Below are 20,849 nucleotides of genomic sequence, written 5' to 3' on the forward strand. Positions count from 1 at the left end.
TTCCCGCAGTGTTTCTTGTGGGGGTCCACGGCGCCAGCCTTGTGTTCCAGTGTCTCCCTGGAGCGAACGGCTCCTCGGGTCCCGCACGGGGCTGTTCCCACAAAACACCTCCCGGCAGCGGGTCTGCACCGAGAAGTTGGACGGGCTGACCCTCGTGGGCACCTTCCAGCTCGGGACATCCTGTGATCCCATGAGGGACCCTTCACCGCCCCGCCTCGCCGGCTGCCTCCGCGGTGGCCTCTCCCCTGGTGCCGAAAGACGCTCCGGGGTGCCCGGCGGCAGCACCGGGGCCGGATCGGGCCCGAGGCCGCCGGGAGCGAGCCCACAGCCGCCGGGGAGCGAGAGGCGGCCCGGAGCGTGTCGGAGGGCCGGGCGCGGCGGAAGGCGGCGGGGAGCGGGGCGGGCCCCGGGGGAGGCGGGCCGGGGAGGCCGGGCCGCGCTCAGGGCCGCGCCGGGCCGTGCCGGGGGGAGCGGGCGCGGGGCCGCGGCGCGGGCGGGGCGGGGGAGGCCCCGCACCCGGCGCTCCGGCAGGTGGCACTGGCCGCCTCCCCCGCACCCCCCCGAGCCCCGCCGCCGCCGCCGCGCTCAGTCCGCCGGCGCCGATGCTGCTGAGCGGAGCGGCCGGCTCGGAGCGCGGCGGCTGCGGCGGCGGGGCGGGGGCCGGCGGGGCCCCGCAGTGCGTGGGCACCATGGCCCGCTGGCTCCGCGAACACCTGGGCTTCCGCAGCGCCCGGCCCGCGCCACCCGCGCCGCCCAAGCCCGACTACCGCGCCGGGCCGCCGCCTCAGCCGCCCCTGCCGCCCGGGGGCGCGGCCGAGCCGCTGGCCGCCGCCCAGCCCGACATCGTGGCGGCCTACCGGCTGCAGAAGGAGCGCGACTTCGAGGACCCCTACAACGGCCCGCCGCCCGCCGCCGCTCCCGACGGGCCCCGCTACGTCTCGCCCAAGCACCGGCTCATCAAGGTGGATGCGGTGGAAAAGGTGCCCGCCAGCCCCCCGCCGCCGCCGCTGCCGGTCCCCCCGAGCTCGCCCCCAGACGGCCCCGAACCGCCCGACGAGCCGCCGCAGGAGGTGAGTGACCGGACACGGGGCCCCGGTGCTCTCCCCGCGGTATCCCGCCGGTTGCGGTGCCCCGAGTGACCACGCCAGACCCTCAGCCCTTGCCGTGTGGAGCGGGACCAGGACCCCAGGGACGGGTGGCCTGAGCGCCTCGGTCACGGAGAGATGCTCTCGGTGGTCCCGCCAGACTGTTGGCATCCACAAAAAGGAGCAGGGTTAGGATCCTCGAGCACCGAGGAGGGGGCACGGCCAGGCTCCACGGGGCTCCCGTGTGGTGTTCCCCCTGTGACCCGGCAGCACCGACACGCCGGGCACACATCAGCAGGAACGGGGGCGGCCCCGGCTTCTCCCCCGGCTCCCGCGGGAGGCAGGTATGATCCCCAGCGGGAAGCGCGCTCGCAGAGGAGCACAGCACCATCTGCCGTGCTCTGCGGGCCTGGGGCCGGTGACCCTGGGCCTCCCACCACTCCGTGCCTGGCAGATCTCTCTCTGCCCGCTTGTCCGGGCTGCCCGTGCCAGCGGCGGCGGCCGGACCCCCAGAGATGCCGTGCTGCTGCTTTGTCAGGGAGCCTCAGCGCCTCTTTGTCTCCCGCCCCCCGCGCCGGTTTCACCAGGGTCGAGAGCAGAGCCTGGAGCTGCCGGTGCTGGCAAGGAGGCGAGAGACATCCCCGGTACGAGGCAGGAGCTGGGCAGAAGCTACCCGGGGGGGGGGGGGGGGGGGGGGGGGGGGGACGGGCTCTGAGTGGCACAGAGACCTGGTGGAGGATAAGCCCAGCCGGGGCTGCGGCTGTTGGTACCGGGCCTCCCTCTTGCAGGAGAGGCTGATGCGGGGACTGCGCAAATAAAGGCAGGAGGGGGTAATTAGTGCCCGCTAGCGCTGCCGCCTGCAAGACGGGGCTTGTCAGGCGAACTCGACGGGATTGCAGATCTGGCTGGCGGAGGGAATCGTGGATACAGTCATTGATGCCATCCGTGGTTCTGGCACTGCCGGGCGGCGCAGTGAAATGAGCACCGGGAAGAATCTGCTAGAGAATGTTTTAAACAGATAGAAAAACTTGTTGCTGGTGGATCTTGGGAAGTTGCCTCTACTGACTAATTGCTTTCGGGAAATTTCTGGAGTGGCCCAGCAGAGCTCCCCTTTTGAGTTGGGTAAACTGGCTGCTGCAGGCAGCAGAGCGGGATGAGGAGGGTGGCACTGGTAGTAGGGACCAGAAGTGCCACCGTGTGCTGTGGTTTGCTGAGGCAGTCTGGATGGTTTTTCCTCTGGAACATGTGTTGCAGGATCAGAGCAAGAGCATGTGGACTAGGGCTATGATGTGCAAAGGGCTGAGCCGGAGCTGTGGGAAGCAGGGACTACTGACAGGTACAGCAGGCTTTGTTTGGGGATCCAAAGGCTGGGGAGAATCAGAGAAGTTTGGAGAAAAGTCAGAAGCTGGGATATATTGGGGGAAACTGTGCTAACAGCACTAGGCTGAAGAAGACCATTCCTTTTTCCAAGATAGGTGGTGATTAGATTACTGATAGTCTCCTGCATGCCACTGTAGGGAGGAGGCTTCTAATTCTTTAGGACTCTGGTATGTGATGGACACAGAGCTCCAGAGCCTGGGTGAAACAGGAGTAAAAGTGGAAGTATTTGATAGTGCTTGCAGCTGTCCATTTATAGTTTCCCTGGAGGAGCCAGGGACCATCCACCATGTGGAGCAATTGTGTTCAGCTGAGAAGCAGCTCTCATCTACTGGGCTGAACGGGGTGAGGGTTCCCCAACTGCTCCAACATTATGGTGGCTTTTCCTGGAGGTGGTACAGGAGGATGGTGCTGGGGGGCTATTTCTGGTTGTAACCCTTGCTCTTGGTGATGTCAAGCTGTCCTGGAACAGGGAAGGGATACTGAAGCTGGGCTGGAGCCTCTGCTGAGATGATGGTTGTGCAGGGGTCTCAGTGCTCACAGACTTAGGAAGAGGCTGTGGGCGCTGTTCCTTACGTGCTGCAGGGACTGAGACTGCAGACCCCTTGGGTTGTGGTGATGCTGGAGATTAAAGGAGAAGTACAATTCTGTGTATAGACAAAGCTGCTGGAGCAGAGAGGGTTTTTGTTAATGACTGATGGGGAAAATCACTCTAATAAAATGTGCAGCCCTTGCAAGTGAGGACGATTAGGATGGAGAGAAGTAGTAAGAGCAGACACTGGTTCCTGATTGTGTGGTTTGGCTGAGACCATGTGGTTTGTTGTAGTGGGGGGATGACTATGTTCCCTAGGCACCCTGTGCTTGCTGTAACTGTTGTGCCTGCTCTGGAGAATGGAATGGGCAGGAACATCTTGGCACAGGAATCCTTCTAGCCTGGGCTGCACATTGCTTTGCTGCTGTAGCACAAGCCGTCATATCTTTATGCCTTTCATGGGATCTGCAGCATCCTGTGAGGATGCATTAGAGTGAGCTCTGCAGTGGCTTGTGTTGCTTCCCAAACTGCTGGAAATGGTGTGGACAGCACAGGTCCTCCTCAGTCTGCTTGGTCTGCCAGGCCTTTCCCCACAGCAGTGGACAATGGGCCTGTGAGTTCACCCGAGCCAGGAGGATGCTCTGGAGATGTCTTCCCTGCTGTGTTTGGATTAGGCACAAGAAGCAATGCCACAGGGATGCAGTGGGGAGGGATGCAATGAGGGACCTTCTGCTGCTTGCACCCAGGGCATGCTTGAGGATGGACTTGGGGATCTGCCAGAGGACATCTTTGTCCTGTGCCCACCAGGACCGGTCGCTGCTCTTCTTGCTGGATGTGTAGGGTCAGTGCCTCAGGGTGTGGGAACAGCCGGTCAGGAAGCTCTTGGGTGTGTGTCTTTCCTGTGAGAGCCTCCTCGAACTGAGTCATCCTACGCGATGCTGATGCTGTGCTGTCCGTCCCGTGTGCCCTCCTCCTGTGCCATGGGTGCAGCCCTCGGCTCCCTGCCTGACCCAGCCATCCCCTGTGGGCTGTGGACCTTCTTGTAAGGTCAACACTGTGTTTGCTTTTGGGTTTGGCTTCAGTGTCTGCCAAAAGTCAAGCTGCCAGATGTGTAAAACTGGAGGAATTTTGCACCTGACAGAGCTTACTTGATTTAACCAACCTTCTGAGGAGACCCCAAATGCACTTTACCTATGGGGTGGAAAACTAATTTTTTAGGTGGAGGATCTCCCCAGGAATCCTCTGCAAACCTCTGTGTAGAGTAGAACATCTTGTTGTGGCAGAAGGTGGTGGCAGGTAGAATGTTTCTGGGCAAGATGGGACAAAGAATCCCAGCTCTGCCCTGGGAGTTTGGTGTCTGAACTATGAGTGCTCTCAAAGAGCTGTGATCTGTCAACTTCACTGGCGGGCAGTGTAAAAGCTGTTTGACTGTGAGAACCCAGTGATGATTTGGTTCTTTACATTAATTTTGTTTGGATTTTCTTTCTTTTTCCTTATTGTTGGCATGTAGAATAGAGCGAGACCAGCCCCAGTGCTGCAGCAGGGATCTGGGTGTGCATTGCTGTGGCAGATAAACATGTGAAAAACACTCGTGCTTAGGCAGGATATGTGTCCAGATGCCAGCAGTGCTTGGCTGTTCCCTGAAGTACTGGTCTGCACTAAGAGCTGCCCTGGGATGGTGGTTTTGCATGTCAGGCTTTTGCTTTGCACCCAAATTATTTCAAGCCTAGCAAAGCCTGTGCTATGTGTAAGCAGGTGAAGCCTCCACAGCCGTGTGGTGGGATTGGTGGGCAGTGAGCAGCTCCCTCAGCAACATGGAACATGAGCAAAGCATGCAAATGCCTGGCCTTTGACCAAAGTGGGGGCGCTTAGGGCACCCCTGGGAGCTGCCCTGCTGGTGGCTGAGGCCCCCTCCCACTCTTGGGAGTAGTCGTTTGCCCTGTGGCTGCTACTGAGAGCCCTGCATGGCTCATAAAGTCCAGCACTCAGATTAGGAAATATCAGAGATGCAGTTTCCTGGGCAACTGTAACACAGCCCCACGTGCAAGGGCTTTAGGATGTGCCCAGTAATTGCATGATCCCTGCTGTTTGCCCCATTCCTGTCACTGGCTGGAGCCTCCAGCCTCTCAGTCTTGGGTCTTGAGGTACCATTCTCGTGGGCTTGCTTGGGCATCCCAAGGTTGTGATGCTCCTGGAGGCAGTAATTTCCTTCCCACCTTTTCTGTGGCTCTCTGCTGTGATATCTAACCATTTAAAAAACAAATGGATTTATGTTCTTATCACCTTACAGCTGGGAGACCTTGCTCCTATGAAGTGGCATCCTTGAGCCAGTGGAAAAGCAAATTCTCCCCAAACCCAAGGAGCTTGCCTCTAATCAGAGGCATTTGCTCTGGGTCCAAACTGAACCCAGCAAACCACATCCTCTGCCAGCAGTCCATCTAATCTCTGATGAGTGCCTTTGCAAACTTCTGCAGGCAAAATACCCAGTTTTAGGGGTCTTGACAGAGACCTGTTAGGATTCTTCACCATCTTCTGCTTTCTAGACCTGAAAGCATCTGTGTGGGAGCCACTCTGTGAGCCTGCTGGAGCTCTTGTGTTCCTCCCTGGGAAGCCAGACTAAACATAAGGAAATACATATGGAAATAAAGTTGGGCTTGATGATCTTGGAGGTCTTTTCCAATCTTAATGATTCTATGACAGTGACCACTGCATGCGGGGAAGCCTCTTGGCCCTGTCTGAAGCTGCTGTATGTGTATGATGCAGAAGGAGGGCCCAGGACTGGCACCAGCAGCAAGATGGGTCTGTGCCTGTCTAGAAAATATGGTTCCTGGCAGGTTTGAACATGGTCTGGTTGGGCTTGGGGCCTGAGAAACAGACTACTAACCCCAGGAGGGTCAGCAAACTGCATTTCACAGCCCCCCAGCATGCTTGGAGCCATGAGAGCTCTGCGAAGAGTTAGCATTGGGACATGATGCTGCCCATTCACCCGCCTTGGCTATTGAGCTGAAGCATTTGTGTGTGTAGGGACACTGCTGGCATGCCCATGTCTCCATTGTCTTGAGCACATATGTGAAGATGCTGTTACTGTCACAGGGCTGTGCTTTGCAGATGTTGAGGTGCAGCAAGAGCCTCTGCAGCTTTCGAGGCATGGGAGAGGCTGTGGGATCTCCTTGCTCTTGGGAGTGGCTCCACGGAGATCTCACAGGCAGCAGGTCAGAAGCAGGTCCTGGGTGACCAAGTAGCTGTAAAAGTCACCAGTGACTTGCATTTCCCCTAGGGAATTTCTCCCTGGTGGCAAGCAAAGGGCTGCAGGCCCCTGGGCTCAGCACTGCTCTTTCATGTCCCCAGTGCCTGACGGGGCCTGAGTGATGCGACATCACCCCTTGGATGACGGAGGTGAGAGCAGATTGCCTGTCTCCCACTGCAGAGCTGGGGCTGGCTGCTCCTGCAGCCCTGTCCTGGCTTGCTGTCCCCTGCCTGGGGTGGAGCCAGTACTCTGACACCATCTGTCCTCTGCCACCTTGCCGAGGCGAGAGCATCTGCAGCTCCCATGTCTGAACCCTGTTCTACTCCTGTGGGGCAGCTGGGACATGGTCTAAGGATGATCAGCTACTTGCCCATGCCCTGGCACGGAGGGACCAGGCTTGGAGAGCTGACCCAGTTTCCCCATGCATCGGCAGCCCATGGAGCTGGGACATTTAGGGAGGAGGTGCCGAGTCGGGCGTGGAGAGCCGTGTGCCTCATGTAGCTCACAGGGATGCCAAGTCTTGGGACTGCATGGAGGTGTTTAGAGTTCCAGTTCCTGTTCCCTTTTCCTGCTGGGTCTTCTGTCACAGGCTATTGTTGGGCATTTTGCACAGGAAGGAGGGAGAAATCTTTTGTTTTAAGCTGATTATTGGAGCTCCAGAGGAATGTGTGAGTAGCTGTGGTCTCTGTGGCTGGCGAGGAGCCGGGGCAGCATTGTGGTGAGGATGGAGCCTGGCATCAGGTGGTATTAGGCAGCTGCTACACCATGGCTGGGACATTGGTCCTTGCTGTGGGACATCTGCATAGCCCATTTTGTGGTAGCAAATCCCCCCAAGCCAGGGGTTTGCGTCCTGGTAGGTGACCAAACCCTGCTGAAGTGCTTGGGTGCACTTAGTTGCTGCTGGAAATATTGCCTGGCCCCACTTTGGAAGCAGGCTTTGGGGTTGGAGGTGGGATGTACAGCTCCAGGCTTCTTGGGGACTGCAGTGTCACATGATGGGGTCCTCTGACTGGGAAGCTGCTGAGATGCTGGAACAGGCATGTGGCTCCAGGACTGGAGGGGACTGAGCTCTGGGACATGCCCCATATCCGACTGCAGGATCCTCTCCTTTTGAGTGCATATCTCAGGAATTTAATACTGACGTGTGACATGAGAAGCTTCTGGTTCTGCTTCCTGGAGGAAGGCTCTATCTTGTCTTGATGTGTCTGGGGATGCTGTGGAGGCATGGGAAGCAGTGTAGAGGAAGCCATAGGCTATTCTTAGCCCTTTTGTTAGAAAAGCTCTTCAAATAAGTGCACAGGAGCCCTGGAAAATAACCAGTGAGTTCCTAGTTGTGCCAGTGCCAGCTGACACCCCTGTTTTGGGGTCTGTGCCCCTTCTCCACCTTGGGAAAGGAAATGTGGCTGTGTGCAGGAGAGCATCTGTGTTCCATAGAGGGGTAGGGCACTGCTGGCAGCCCTGCACCGCAGTGGGGACCTGGCCAGGGCATGCATGTGGGTGCTGGCACTTGGGGCCTGGTGGTGAGGGAGGGGCGGAGTTGCCTTCTGCTCTTCTTGGCTCTATCTCAGCTTCCGGGACAAAGGCTGGAGCATTTCCATGGCTGAGTGCTGGTGCCTGGAAAGCTGTCAGCTGCCTGCAGGGCTCTGCAGGGCTGCCATGATGTGGGTTTGAGTTCTTGGTGGACGTTCTGGCTGCTGATGGAAGAGCTCATGGTGAGCTCTGCCTTCCATCTCCAAAAACAAGCAGCAAGTGCCTTAACCCTTTTCCTATTCTTCCCCCTTCCAGCTGGCTGTCCTGGAGGACTATGCAGATCCCTTTGATGCGGCACAGGTGGCAGGCAGCCAGGCAGGGCTGGAGAAGGTGATGGAGAATGACGGATATATGGAGCCATATGAAGCCCAGAAGATGATGGCTGGTAAGGTGGAAGGCGTCACGCAAAGGCCACTCCTCACACCTCTGGTTCCTGAGTTTGGTGGCCACTGTACTCTGCTCCTTGCAGCCTGTGTTAGCATCAGCTCCCCCACATAAGGCAAAGCTGGGTGATGGTTGTGATGGGGGACAACCATTTTGCAGGCAAATTTTCCCAGCTTTATCCCTGTGCACTGGGTTTGCAAGAGCATGCAAGGACATGTCTGAACACTGCAGGCACATCTCTCCCCATGATGCTGTCCCCCAGGACCCCAGTTGCCAGGCTGAGCCAGGAGAGACCCGACATTCCATGCATCTGGCTTAAAACTAAGATGGATGTAGGAGCTATTTAATTCAGTTAGGACTGGGCCAGAGCATGCTGTGTCTGCTGCACCAGCGGGGCCCCCAGTGGGCCTGTCTAGGGCTGGAAAGCTGGAAGGCTGAGAGCATGTGCTCCTGAAGGCAGTGGTCAGGGTCGCCATGCTGGCTCTGGCTCTGCTTTGCAGCTCTGTGGTTTTCCTGTAGCAAGTGGTTTCTGAAAAGCTCATGTGGCTTTTTGAAGTAGACCATTATGTTTCTTGGAAAAACTGGCAAGCAGTGGAGAGGCTGCTTGTGCCTGTGGGAGAGACTTTGTTTTGCTTGAGGGAAGGGCATTTTATTAAACTAGGCACTCTGGGTGTGCAGGGGAGAGACCCAGCCTCACTGCTTGCAGGAAATTAGCCTCAGGGTACTCTGTCCCCATGGACTTCATTTTGCCAGGCTGCCCAGGAGTGGGGGTGTGGTACTGTGGGGATCTTGGTGCTGCCAAGCAGCTCTCCTGCTTCTGGCAGCTGCTCGCTGTCTCCTCCTCTGCTGATGCTCTCTAGCCTGTTTTACCCACAGGTGACATTGAGCCCTGTCATCTAGCACAGTTTTGGGGACCATGGCTGTGTTGGGCAGAAGGCTCATAGTCTTTTCCCCGTTCTCTGGGTAGAGATCCGCCAGAAAGGCTTACGGGAGGCTCCCGCCCGGCCGCTTCACCTCTACGACACTCCTTACGAGCCTGTGCTGGACATGGACAGTGACTGCCCAGCTTGCCCCAGGCCCAGGGAGTCCCGGCTGCCCGAGGATGATGAGCGGCCACCGGAGGAATATGACCAGCCCTGGGAATGGAAGAAGGAGCGGATCTCCAAAGCCTTCGCAGGTGAGTCACAGGAACAGCCATTAAGCAAAAAACGCGTTTTGTGAAGCTGGATCTTTGGGGTTCCTTTACCTTCTGGGGATCAGTAATGTTGGTCTCTGCATTTCCATAGCTCAGGGAGTGCTTGTGCTCTTGCAGAAGCTGTTTCTCTGAGTAGGGAGCCAGAGTAGGGACAGTGATGGATAGAGCTGCCTTGGTAACCTCTCCAACACCTATCTCCCATTGCCTCTTCTGTGCTCTGACCAATCTGAGCCTCTGGTGCAAAGTAACACCCTGAACCTTGTGTTGCAGGGGTAGGTTCAACCCTGGGCTCAAGCAGATTCCTCCTTCCTCAGGGCAGGAGAATACCCAAGGAGCCTTTGTCCAGGTTGCATCCAGCCCCCCGACTTATTTATCCATGCTGTGGGATCAATTGGGTTTGTGTTTGGTAATGGGGAAGTCCATGCTGTGCATTAGCACTGGCTCCTTGCCGGTGCTGGCTAATTGCTGTGCTCTTATCTAGGATGCATTTTAATTGCAGCATTGTGTGTCTGCTGCAGCTGGTGCTGAGGGTGCTCAGGCTGGTGGCACTATGTGGAGATGATGGCAGAGAGAGATGTGGAAATTTGGGGTTGGGGAGCGGTTCACCTTTTGGGTTTGGGCACTGCAAACTGGAAATACTTGTGCTAGGCTCAGTGCCACAGTGCCTCCTTGTGCTCGGGGCTCCCAGGTCCCACAGCTCCCTGTGCCGAGGATTCGGCGTGTCAGGCTCCATCATGGAACACCACGCTCTGCTGGGCTGGGTTTGTGCCGAGGTGTCTGTGCTCTGGATGAGCCACCTTGCTTGATTTCCCTGGGTGGAGGTGGTGTGTTCACAGGTCTGGCTCACATGTAGATGCATGTGGGTGCTTCCCAGGGCATTTCAAGCCTGTTCCAAGTCCCAGGGGTGTCAGGTCGCTGTTCCCTGGGCCATGCTGGGACCTGCTGCCTGTTTTTTTCTGAAGCCAGAGCAGATTCTGCTGTGTCTCAGGTGTTTTTTCTCTCCAGTGATGCCAAAATGTCTCTGCTGGCCCATTGCCCCTGCTGGGGGTGTCCATGGGACCCCAGCTGATGGGTAGCTGCTGCTGGCACAGGGCTGCAACCCACTGGTGCCTGGCAGGGCAATGTGGACTCTGTGGGTCACTGGGAAGTACCTAGGGCAAAACAGATGCACAGGCAGGACAGATGGCAATGAGATGCTCGGCCAAGACCCCCGGACAGACAGCTTTGTGGAACGGGGTGATTGCAGGCTCCCCCAAACCCCAGTGAGGGTTGGCTGGAAAAACTGATGGATGAGCAGGGTGTCTCCATTGGGAATGTGCCCCGTCTCAGGCCTGTCCCTGCTTGGTACTGTGGAGGGGATGAGATGGCCAAGCTGGTGTAGGGCTCCTGGGAATAGAGTCCTCAGATCTCTCCTCACACAACTTCTCTCCTTCTCTGTGGGCCTTTGGTGTTGCTGATGGTTTTCTCTAAACCCTTTCTGTTCTCTCTCCTTCTGTCTCTTTCCCACACCCTCCCCACCCCCCATCCAGTTGAAATCAAGGTCATTAAAGACCTGCCATGGCCCCCGCCGGTGGGACAGCTGGACAGCAGTGAAAGCCCCCTGGACAGGGAGGCTGGTGCCCCCATCCCTCCGCAGCACAGCCACGAAGACGCCAATGGTGGGTCTTGCATGAGAGCGGCGTGTCTGGGGGGGGGCTGCAGCCGGTGCTTGCTGTGACTCTAGACTGCTGTGGTGCCTCGGGGCTTGCCCCGGGCAGTGCCAGACACCCTCCCCCCCCCCCCCTCCTCCTCCCCCCCCCCTCCTCCTCCCCCCCTCCTCCTCCTCCTCCTCCTCCTCCTCCTCGGCCCTCCCCCAGCTCCTCCTGGCCCCTTCAGTTGTCATGCGCTGGACACGAGGTGTTTGTCCTGCTGCACCTTCCTGCTGCAAAGAGACACTAGCTTTTCCATGCCTCTCTGCCCGCAGCAGCAGAGCAGCTCTGGGGGCTTCTTCCATGGCATGGCAGAGTCATTACTGTCCCTTTTGTTCTCTCCTCTTTGCCTCCAAATTCCCGACATTTAAATGGCTGCTTTTAAGGTCTTCTCAGCAGCTGCACTGAGTATTTAGGTAATGTTTTCTCGAGACTTCTAATGCTCAGGTCCCTTACGGGTGTGTTAGTGGCTAATTCAGTGCTGAAATCGGGGCTGTTTTTTCCCCTCTTTATCATTTAGCACTGCTTCGTTTCCTCTGCTGTTTTATTACCTTGCTGCTTAGTGTCAGGAGGTCCCTGTGGATTCTCCACTTTTGCTTTTGCTATCCTGAGCAGCCAAATCTCCCAGGTACACTTTGTCATCTCAGGTTTGCCTTGTTGTGAAGCCTTTTTTGTGTGTGCTGAGCACAGAGTCCCTGGGTAAATCCCCTTTGGATGTTGCTGGCAGTCTCATTTATGAAAGCCAAATATTGCTGCTTCTCTTTTAACCCGTTATTAATATTTTAAGGACCTTGCTCTTATGCTTTGGTGAATTAGGATTTTGCCAAGAACGTTAGGTGGGAGGGGGATTGTGGAAAGCCATGACTGGACTGTTAACAGTGGGGAACTGAGATGTGAGGTGTGCCTTTTCCTGTGTAGCAGCGTGCCATGCTGCCTGTGTGTCACTAATGCTGTCAGGGTGGGCACAGTGACTTGCCAGGTGCAGATGTCTGATTTCCTTATCTGAAGTTACCCAGATCTCTCCAGAGCTTCATAAGATAAAGCCAGTGTGGCCTTTGCTGTCTCCTGGGTGGGCTTGAGCACAGGCTGCAGGTGATGCCTTATTTTGGTGATGATGGTGGGGGCACTCGAGAGCAAAGTGTCCGCTCTCCCAGGGCTTTGTTGAGTATTTCCGAAATCCGTAGGGATGCTGCAGGCTGAGATCTGTCCTCAAGAAGAAAGGTCTTGGCAGGCAGGAACTTTCTGATCCTCTTCCTGCAACGAGTGCAGGTGTCAAGAAAAATTAATCTCTTTGTTATGCAGTCTCTTCTTTCCCCCCATCATTTATTATCCCCACAGTTGCTCTGACATGCATCCTGCTCCTGATGAACACATCAGTTTGTCATTTTTCCTGGTTTTAGCAACACAGTTTTTTTCCCTTTGACTTGCCTTGCTTTTTTGTTGTTAAGTTTATCTTGCCAGAGTTTTGTGTCATTTTCTGTTTCCCTTCTCTGGGGGTGACTCGAATGTCTTGAAGGATGTCTTCTTCCTCCTAAGGGCTTGTTCTTAATATCCTGTTTAATCATGCACATGCCTTTGTCTCCTTCTGACAGGTGCAATGTATTTCTTTTGAGCCTGTAATGCAATGACTTTGTGCCACCAGCAAACACTTGGGCTGTTTGATTGTCTGGCTTTTTAACGGTTGCCCCAATTTTTTTGCACCTCCTCTTTGAGCTGTGCTCATGGTGGTTTACGCCATACTGAGCTGCAGAGGATTTTGGCTGGATTTGCTTTTGGCTGCCCTCCCCTCCTTGCAGTGCTGGTGGGGCTGGAATCCTGCTCACCTGCATAGGGCCTGGACAAGGTGTCACTCAAACAGCTGACTTAGAGGATGCCCTGCTAGAGAGGAAAGCATCCCTCTGGCTATTTTTTGCCTCCCCCTCCAGCAGCCCGGAAGCATGGAGAGTTCTCCTGTCTAGGGCGTTCTAGTAGTCCTAGGGCATTTCTAGGCTCAGCCACCTCTGGGGTGACTGTGCTGCCATATTGTAAGCTCCCCACTGTGACAGCTCTGCCTGATCGATAAGTAATTTGTGCAGGGGGATTGGTGGTACAGGGAGCAATAATGAACTCTTGGGAGGAAGGAGAAATGATATTGTTAATGTTGAAATCATCCTGTGTAGAAATAACAGGCAGTGGGAGGCCAGGTCCCTGGGGCACGGCTCGGTCAATCCCTCACACTCATGGCCGTGGCTGGGCTGGTGATAGGCAGGTGGCAGCCTCAGGAGGGTACCTGCAGTCAAAATATCCCCTTTTGTTGGGGGAATTGTTTTTTCACCCCATGTTTATTTGTGCCAATAGAGATGTGTCCATCGGTTCCAAACTGACTGCTTCCTTTAGCTCCATCTATCCCCTCTTCTTTTCTTTAAATTTAATTTTTTCCTGTGAGATTGAGGAACCTCTTCTTGCTGCATCTCACTTAACTCTGTACCATAGCCACTGAATCTATTTTTGTATTAGAAAAACCTCCTGAGCTTTTGAAACCTCCCTGGAAATGTCTTCCATGGGCTCAGTGATTGGCTCCAGGCCTGGCGATGTGGGGACCCAGCCTGGGTGCTGCAGTGAGCAGCAGCCCAAGAGCTGCCCTGCCCTTGCTTAGACCAGGAGGATGGGGCAGTGTGAGGTGACCCAGTGTGATGTAAGTGGCTCTGGCTCTTCCTGCCAGAGAAGGTTAGGATCCCAGCATGTGATGCGTGTCTGTCTTGCAGGTCCATCGGAGGGTCTGGGGTACGGCCGCACCTCGCCCTGCAGGGAGGAGAAGGCCAGGGCTGTCCTCAGGCATGGCTCCAGCAGCCTCAAGAGCACAAAGACACTGACCGCTGAGCCTGGCCCCTTTGTCGGGGAGAGGATTGACCCTGCCCTGCCCCTGGAGAGCCAGTGGTGAGTCCTGCCTGCCCTGAGTGGCTGCCCAACCCTTCCACCTGCATTGGGGAACCCTGTGGCCATACCATGAGGAGCCCTGGGGCAGACTTGCTTCTTCCTTTCTTCCTTGGCTCCACATTTCAGTCCCTGCCCCTTGTCTCCCAACTGTCGTGGTGCTACCCCCTTCCCTCTCCCTGAATGCGGTTGTAGTCCCTGGGAAGGTGCCCCGGGGAGGTGCCAAGGGTGCTGGCACTGCTGCTGCCTCAGGGCAGAGCCCTTCCTGCAGTGTCTGCTCTGTGGCCAGCACAGCCAATCCCTCTCCCCCTCCAGCTGGTACCACGGGGCCATCAGCCGCACGGATGCGGAGACGCTGCTGAGGCTGTGCAAGGAGGCCAGTTACCTGGTGCGCAACAGCGAGACCAGCAAGAACGACTTCTCCCTCTCCTTGAAGTGAGTGAGGGCTGGGGGGTGGTGGACCCACAGCAGAGGTGAGCAGGTGCCTTGGGTGGGTGCCCCAAGTGATTTGTGCCCATGCTAACTGGCTAATGAGATGACCATGAATGAGCAGAAATGGCTGCAGTATGAAGAAGTCCACACTTTCCTGTGGTGTGGCACAGGTTTTTGATTTGGTGTCTGGCAAAAACATCTCTCAGGAAGATCTGGAGGCCCACTGCTCTTCCTTGGCACTGCTACTAATCCCTCAGATGGATCAAATGATGTGCCTCACTTCTCAGTCAAATGTGTCTGGTTCTAGCTTCCAGCTCTGTTTTCTTGTTCCCCCTTTTTTTGTAGCTTAGTTTCATTGGAGAAGAAAGTTTGTCCAAGCCCACTGTTGTTGGAAGTGTGGGGACCCATCCTTGCCTCCCCAGCCCACAGATCCATTGCTCAGCTGTAGAAAGGGCTTTACCCTGCTCTGGTTTGCCAGTAGAGAAACCCCATCCCCACAGGACAACTTGATTTGTGCTTGGGTTTTTTTGGGAATCTTTACATACTCTCCAAGTTTTCCAGATTCCCTGAATGCCAAAGTCATGTGAAGCATCTCTGCATGTGTCCCGGGGAACTGCCCACAGCTCCTCATCCAGTTCTTTCCTGGCTTTTGGGGCAGCACAAATCCACAAAATCAAAGCTGTTACTGTCTGAAGATGATGATGGATGAGCAAATACCTCCTTGCTCTTCTGTTGGACTGCTATATTAGCTCTATTCCTGCCAGATGGGAAACAAACATTCATTGAGCACTTCAGCCATCTCTGCCCAAAAACAGGCCCTGTAACCCTAACGCTTTTCTCAGCACACTTTGAGTTTCCCCAGTGGTCTCTCTACCTGCATTGCTCCCTAGGGGCTTCAGCCTTTCTATTTCCCAGTGGCACAATTGTGAATTAGATTGCTTCGTCTCTCTCCACATTTTTTTCACTCTTTTTGCCTTCAACACCAAACCAGGGCAGGAGCTCCATTGAAAATACACTTTCTTCTTCATTTAGAGCTTTCAGATGAGCCAACACACCCTTGTAGAAGAGCTCCCTCCTTTCCCTTTTTTTTTTTTTTTTTTTTCTGTCAGAATTTTTACTAATGTTTTAATTTTCTGTGGTTTTCCCTTCCTCTGGCTTGTGAGCCATTTTGGAGCAACAGCTTCTTCTGTTTGGTGAGCTGGATTTGAAGCTGCAAGAGATCTCACCATTGCCTTGTGAGTGGCATTAGCCAGCACATATGTAGGAGAGCCTGGGAGGTGGCATTCCATCAACAAAGGTGGCTTTCCATCACCTCTCCACAAGCCAGTCACCTGTTTCTTAGTGGCTATTCCCTTATGTCTTGGCATCATCCTTAGTCTTAAGGCAAAATCCTCCCCTCAGACAGCATGTGTGGCTAGGCCATGGTGTGCAGCAATATCCCACCTTCCCCAGCCCATCAAGGAATTGCTTGGGCATTGCCTGTCCTTGCAGAGTTTGTGGAGAACCCACTGCCCCAGGAGCAGGATATTTACTCCATTGCCTTTCTCTGTAGAGCCTGTTCAAGGAAAATCCCCTGGGATGCTTTTAATATAGCTGTAAGCTGGCTGTCTGCAGCTCTCTCTATTACTTTTTTTTAACTTTTTTTTTTCCTTGAGGAAGGAGGCGCAGCCAAGGAGATGGTCTGAAAAGTGTTCCAATGCTGACCTAAAGTTCTTTGGTGTTGCTTTAAAGGAAAAAATGCACGAGAGAGAGCAGCCAGGAGCAGGTCAGGTAGCTGGAAGGATTTAACACCACCATGACAGTCCTGGCTGGTCCAGGCTAGGCAGCCGCACACTGCCTGTCATGGACAGGGTCATGTCATTGCCTCAGATGCTTGGAGAGAGTCCCTCCTGGCTTGTGCCTCCACCAGAGTGGCTGAGGCCACACTGCAAAGTTTTGTGTCCATGACAAAGGTCATGGACAAAGGTGCTCAGCAGGAGCAGCACCTACCCCTTGTCCTGGCTGCTGGTGTTTGCAGCCTGTTCCCTCAGTCATCTCTCCAGGGGTGCGATCTCATCACATCCCTGAGCTTGTGACAAAGACCTGTGGAGCAATTTGGGAAAAACAACCAGTATCATCTCTCCACGGTTCTGTGTGGCAGCACTCTGGTTCCCTGCCACGAGGACACAAGACACAGCCAAGCTATTGCTTTTCCTCAGCCCATATTGGGGGGCTGTGGCTGTCTCCCAGGACAGCTGGCTCCTTGCTTCTGTCTCTAAATGGATTGCAAACCCATTCTGCTAATGCAGCTGGGCTGTCCATTATGGCCTGTCTCCAGCCGGGGGGATGGGGCTAGGCTGTGCAGCACTAGAAGCAGCTCAGCATCACTGATGAGGTCCTGTCTGCTTTTAAGTCATCAATATTTTGCCATAATGTGCAATCCAGACGCTGCAGACAGGCTGTGGCTCTCCTCGGAGACGCAAATTAATAGCAACAGGGCCATTAGTCCGTCACTTGGAATCAGCATTTGTGGCAGGATCTGCCTGCGTGGCTTGGTGCCCGTGCTGTGCTGGGAAATGGTCTTGATACGCTGAGCGGGTTTTATGGAGCCTGCAGTGGTGGCATGGGGAGAGGGGGAAGGAGAAAATCCTTTGGCTGTGGGCCAAAGGAGAAAAACCTGGTTTGCCACAGTGAGGCTGGAGATCTGGGAACTGAGGGGCTCCTGTGAGGGCCAGAGCAGTTGCAAAAGGGGCTTTGTCACATGCAAGGAGCAAAATCCACTACCCCTCCGTGACCCTACAGCAAGTGCCCCTGCTGCTCTTACCCAGGTGATGTCTTCCCTACCCACACACACCCAGATGGGCCCTACACAGCCCAGCATGGCTGTGCTCCCCAAGGGGACACAGTGCAGCATCATGGGACATGTCCTTCTTTTGCTCTGTGGGCTTTGTTGGAGTCAGCCAAGAGCAGGATGGTGCAGGCAGGACTGTGGCTGCAGACAGGGGCCAGCTATGTCCCCCTCAGCTGTGGGGACAGGCTGCCTGTGTCAGGGGGTCAGGTGATGAGGGGAGGCTGAGGCCAACTGTACCCCCTAACCCTGCCTTGATCTGTCCTTGCAGGAGCAGCCAGGGCTTCATGCACATGAAACTGTCCCGGACACAGGAGAACAAGTACGTGCTGGGTCAGCACAGCCCGCCCTTTGACAGCGTGCCGGAGATCATCCATCACTACGCCAGCCGCAAGCTGCCCATCAAGGGGGCTGAGCATATGTCCTTGCTTTACCCGGTGGCTATCCGTACCCTATAGTAACCACCCCCATGAGCCAGGCTCAAGGCTGGGTGCACCCAAAACTGGCCCATCCACAGGGCTGAGCGCCGCCGTGCCGAGGATGGGCTCCAGACCGTCAGCCCATGAGCAGCTCGCCGGGTACAGCTGGTGCTGTTGGGGATTGCAGCAGCCAGACCCCTCGTCCTGCTCTCCCGGGGCTCCCTTGCGCTGGTTTGCATGCTGGCATGACACTGGAAGGAGCCCCTGTGCAAGGAGCTGAGTGGGGCATGCCAGCTGTCCACACCTCTACACCTGCCTCCTTGGCAGAGCTTGGGATGCCAGGACTGGAGCTGGGACCTTGGAGAGTACAGGGAGGGGGGCAGTGTGTGTGAGGATGGGGATGAATCACCTGGTAGCAGGCCTGAGGTACCTCCATGAGGGTGCCTAGCTCTGCCCATGAGAGACAAAACAGCTGTGCCTGCAGGTAAGGAGGCTGGCAGGGGTGAGCAGGACCTGCCTGCAGCCAGCAAAAGGCATGCAGGGTGCGAGGCAGGCTGCCCTCACTGCACCGGTGCTCAGTACTCACTGCCATCCTTTGCCAAACGTAAATAGTGACCGGCCTTGGCCATGTGTCCACTGCCTAATAAAGCGGTGCATGGTTGTCTCCTGCTTCATGGGACTGTGTGCCCACATCCCACCACGAGAGGGGGATCAGTGCAGCAAAACAGTGGAAAGGGAAATTTTGTTACACAAAAGCTTTAAGGGAATTGATTTTCCCTGTGCTGTTGCATACACCGAGATTGGCGTGTCTGTTGAGCCAATGCACTCCTCTGAGACACAGGGGACAAAGGATGCTGGTGGTCGTGTCCTTGCCATGTCATTGAGACCCTTTGTGGGCAGTGATGAGCTGATTTTGGACTTGCCTGTTACTCCCTGTAGAAGAGTACTCTGGGATCTTTTGCCTTCTTGTTTTCCTTCACCTCTCTGAATCTTACACAAAGTCCCTGAATTTCACAGAGCTCCTGATCTCCTCTGAGAATTTACTGGCTCTGGTCCTGTTGTTTGTCTTCCTGACACCTTGTCTTTGGGCCAGCTTGCTCCTTTTTTTGGCTGAATGTCTCTCTGGTGCTCTGTATTGTTTCATACATACCTTGCCTTTTAACCTTGTTCCTGGTGTTGCTCCTACACCCATGCACATACATTTCTTCTATCCATGCTTCACCCTAAACTCCATCCTGCTGTTACTCCCCAGCAGCACATTCCATTTCCCCTCTGCTTTCTGGGTGGGGATGACAGCAGCAAATTCACTGCTGGACCAGCAAAGCCTTTTGTTAGTGCAGCAAAGCCCTCAGGCATTGGTGGGATGAGTTAGCAGTGGCTTGATGAAGACTTTGTAAAAAAGCATCATCTTCCCCTCTGTCTGCTGCCAGGCAGAAGCTGTCCCTGCTGGTTGCTGCGGGGGCACTGAGGTGATGGGTAGCACTGTGGGGACTGTGTGGGCGAGTTCTGCAGCCACTGCAGGAACCCTGCTCTGACATCCGGGCCTTTGTGGTTTTTCAGACTCGATCTTAGCTGAGAGATGGCTGTCATGGCTGCCCTGCACAGTTTTGAGCTGCTGTGGGGGCCATGGGGCATGGTCAGTGTGGTCTGTGAGTGCACCCCGTGATCCTGTGCCTGCAGAAGTGTGGTGGGTTGTTCCAGGATGCCTCAGGCTCTGCTGCTCCTTAAAAGGCAGCGGATTGAGCTGGTCGGTGTCTCCCTACAGCCCACTTGGCTGCTGGCAGCTCTGGCTGCCTCTCTCCATCCCAGGGAAGCATTTAGTCCAGTGGGGATGGAGGTGACTCCTGTGGGAGGAGTTTTCTCTCAGAGCCCGCAGGAAGGGCTGGAGATACAGAAATCTGCAGTGATGCTGCTGGGTGCCCTTTTCTGCACTTAGAAGGTTTCAAGTGCCACATAGGAGCCCTGCTGTGCCCTGATGGCTCCAGTGAACAGCTCGTCATGGGGGATCTTCTGCCTTCTTGGAGGCTGAGGGTGGGAAAGAGGAGGCTTCTTGTGTCTGGGCAGCTCCCCACATAGTGTGGGGCTGTTTTCTTGAGGAGCTTTGGCAGAGGGTAAACTGCCTGGGAGCCAGTGCTGGCTTTGCAGCCTTATGGTGAAATCCTGCTCAAGCAGCCTGGCTCCATCTTGGGAGCATCCCTACTGAGCACAGGGATGAGAGAAATGAGATCTGTGTGCATTGCACCAGCCCCCCAGAACCAGTCCTGGACCAGCAGGGCTGCCCTGCAGCTGGGCTGTGTGTCCAAGTGCTTCAGCAAAGTGGCACTTGATCATTGCTGTGGGAATTACATCCCCCGAGACCTTTCTTCTCCAGGCTGAAGAAGTGAAACTCCCTTGTTCTGCCTCTGACCATCCTCAGCAGGACTCTGACTCTCTTCCTCTCTTCATGTACTTGGAAACAGTATCCAGGTGTGGTCTCACCAATGCCAAATAAAGGGAAATAACCCCTTCCTTTGTCCTGACCACCAAAAATATGTGACTCTGGTTCTGGCATCCTTGGTGGTGGGAGGTGAACAGCTCTCTAGAAAATATGAACTCTTGAAAGGGTATTTTAGTGCTGCCTTTGCCATCCTGTGACTGAAGTGAGCATTGTTTGGGAATGGGGTGGGTGAGGGCAGGCATCCAGCAGGGCTAGAGAGGTGACAGGGATCCCCATTCATAAGGATGCTAATCCCCAGGAGGGACAAGAATGGGGGAACAACCTTATGTGGCTGTAAGGTTAACTCTGTTGGGATCATAAAGTTAGACCAAAGACCTTTGTTTGTAATAATTCCTAATCCACTTGTCCCAGCAATTCCCCTTGTCCTCCCAACTGCCCGTGTTCTGTGTTCCTCCTCCCGGAAGGTGAAACAGCTCTGTCATTCATTGCCTGATCGCTAGTCCCTCACTAAGCCCTCCATAATCGCTGGGCTGGTTTAGCTGTTTTAGTTTTTACTGCAGGTCCTGATAATGGAGGAAGGAAGTTTGTTTTGTAATTGGATTAGCACTGCTGGGAACAGCTTGTGCTCGGTGTCAGGGCTGTGCTGGTGGAGCCCTGGTCTCGTGCCACTCTGCCTGGTTGTGCGTCAGCTTGGGGCTGTGTTACACCTGCACAGGACTTCACTGACCAAAATGAGGCTCACAGGGCTGTCTCCCGTGAAGACAGGCTGAAGGAGTCTAGGCT

At 55.3% G+C, this 20,849-nt stretch overlaps 1 protein-coding gene across 5 annotated transcripts; it reads left to right on the forward strand.

The window, feature by feature from the left end:
* The first annotated feature begins 428 nt into the window (after window positions 1-428).
* Window positions 429-19,497, forward strand: SHF (Src homology 2 domain containing F). 5 transcript variants are annotated; one of them, XR_009278500.1, is made up of 8 exons: window positions 429-1,070; window positions 8,027-8,156; window positions 9,123-9,332; window positions 10,880-11,008; window positions 13,783-13,954; window positions 14,267-14,386; window positions 16,043-16,148; window positions 17,482-17,614. XR_009278500.1 is itself a non-coding variant. In XM_058847357.1 (8 exons), the coding sequence occupies exons 1-7, from the start codon at window positions 603-605 to the stop codon at window positions 15,578-15,580; spliced, it is 1,272 nt and encodes a 423-aa protein (XP_058703340.1). In that variant the 5' UTR covers window positions 429-602; the 3' UTR covers window positions 15,581-15,618; window positions 17,482-17,605. The 5 variants fall into 5 exon arrangements, 4 of the variants coding, with proteins under 4 accessions (XP_058703340.1, XP_058703339.1, XP_058703341.1 ...); XM_058847357.1 differs by lacking the exon at window positions 16,043-16,148 and adding an exon at window positions 15,538-15,618 and having other exon boundaries at window positions 17,482-17,605; XM_058847356.1 differs by lacking the exon at window positions 17,482-17,614 and adding an exon at window positions 15,538-15,618 and having other exon boundaries at window positions 16,043-16,118.
* The last annotated feature ends 1,352 nt before the right edge of the window (window positions 19,498-20,849 follow it).

The sequence above is a fragment of the Poecile atricapillus genome, chromosome 11, assembly GCF_030490865.1.
Source record: "Poecile atricapillus isolate bPoeAtr1 chromosome 11, bPoeAtr1.hap1, whole genome shotgun sequence".
Lineage (NCBI taxonomy): Eukaryota > Metazoa > Chordata > Aves > Passeriformes > Paridae > Poecile > Poecile atricapillus.

What these genes read in the sequence shown, in the direction of transcription:
- SHF (XM_058847358.1), top strand. Translation starts at nt 603, where the DNA reads ATGCTGCTGAGCGGAGCGGCCGGCTCGGAGCGCGGCGGCTGCGGCGGC. An exon ending in CCGACGAGCCGCCGCAGGAG is followed by an intron (nt 1,071 to 8,026) that starts GTGAGTGACCGG and finishes TCCCCCTTCCAG; the next exon opens with CTGGCTGTCCTGGAGGACTA. An exon ending in CTGCCCCTGGAGAGCCAGTG is followed by an intron (nt 13,955 to 14,266) that starts GTGAGTCCTGCC and finishes CTCCCCCTCCAG; the next exon opens with CTGGTACCACGGGGCCATCA.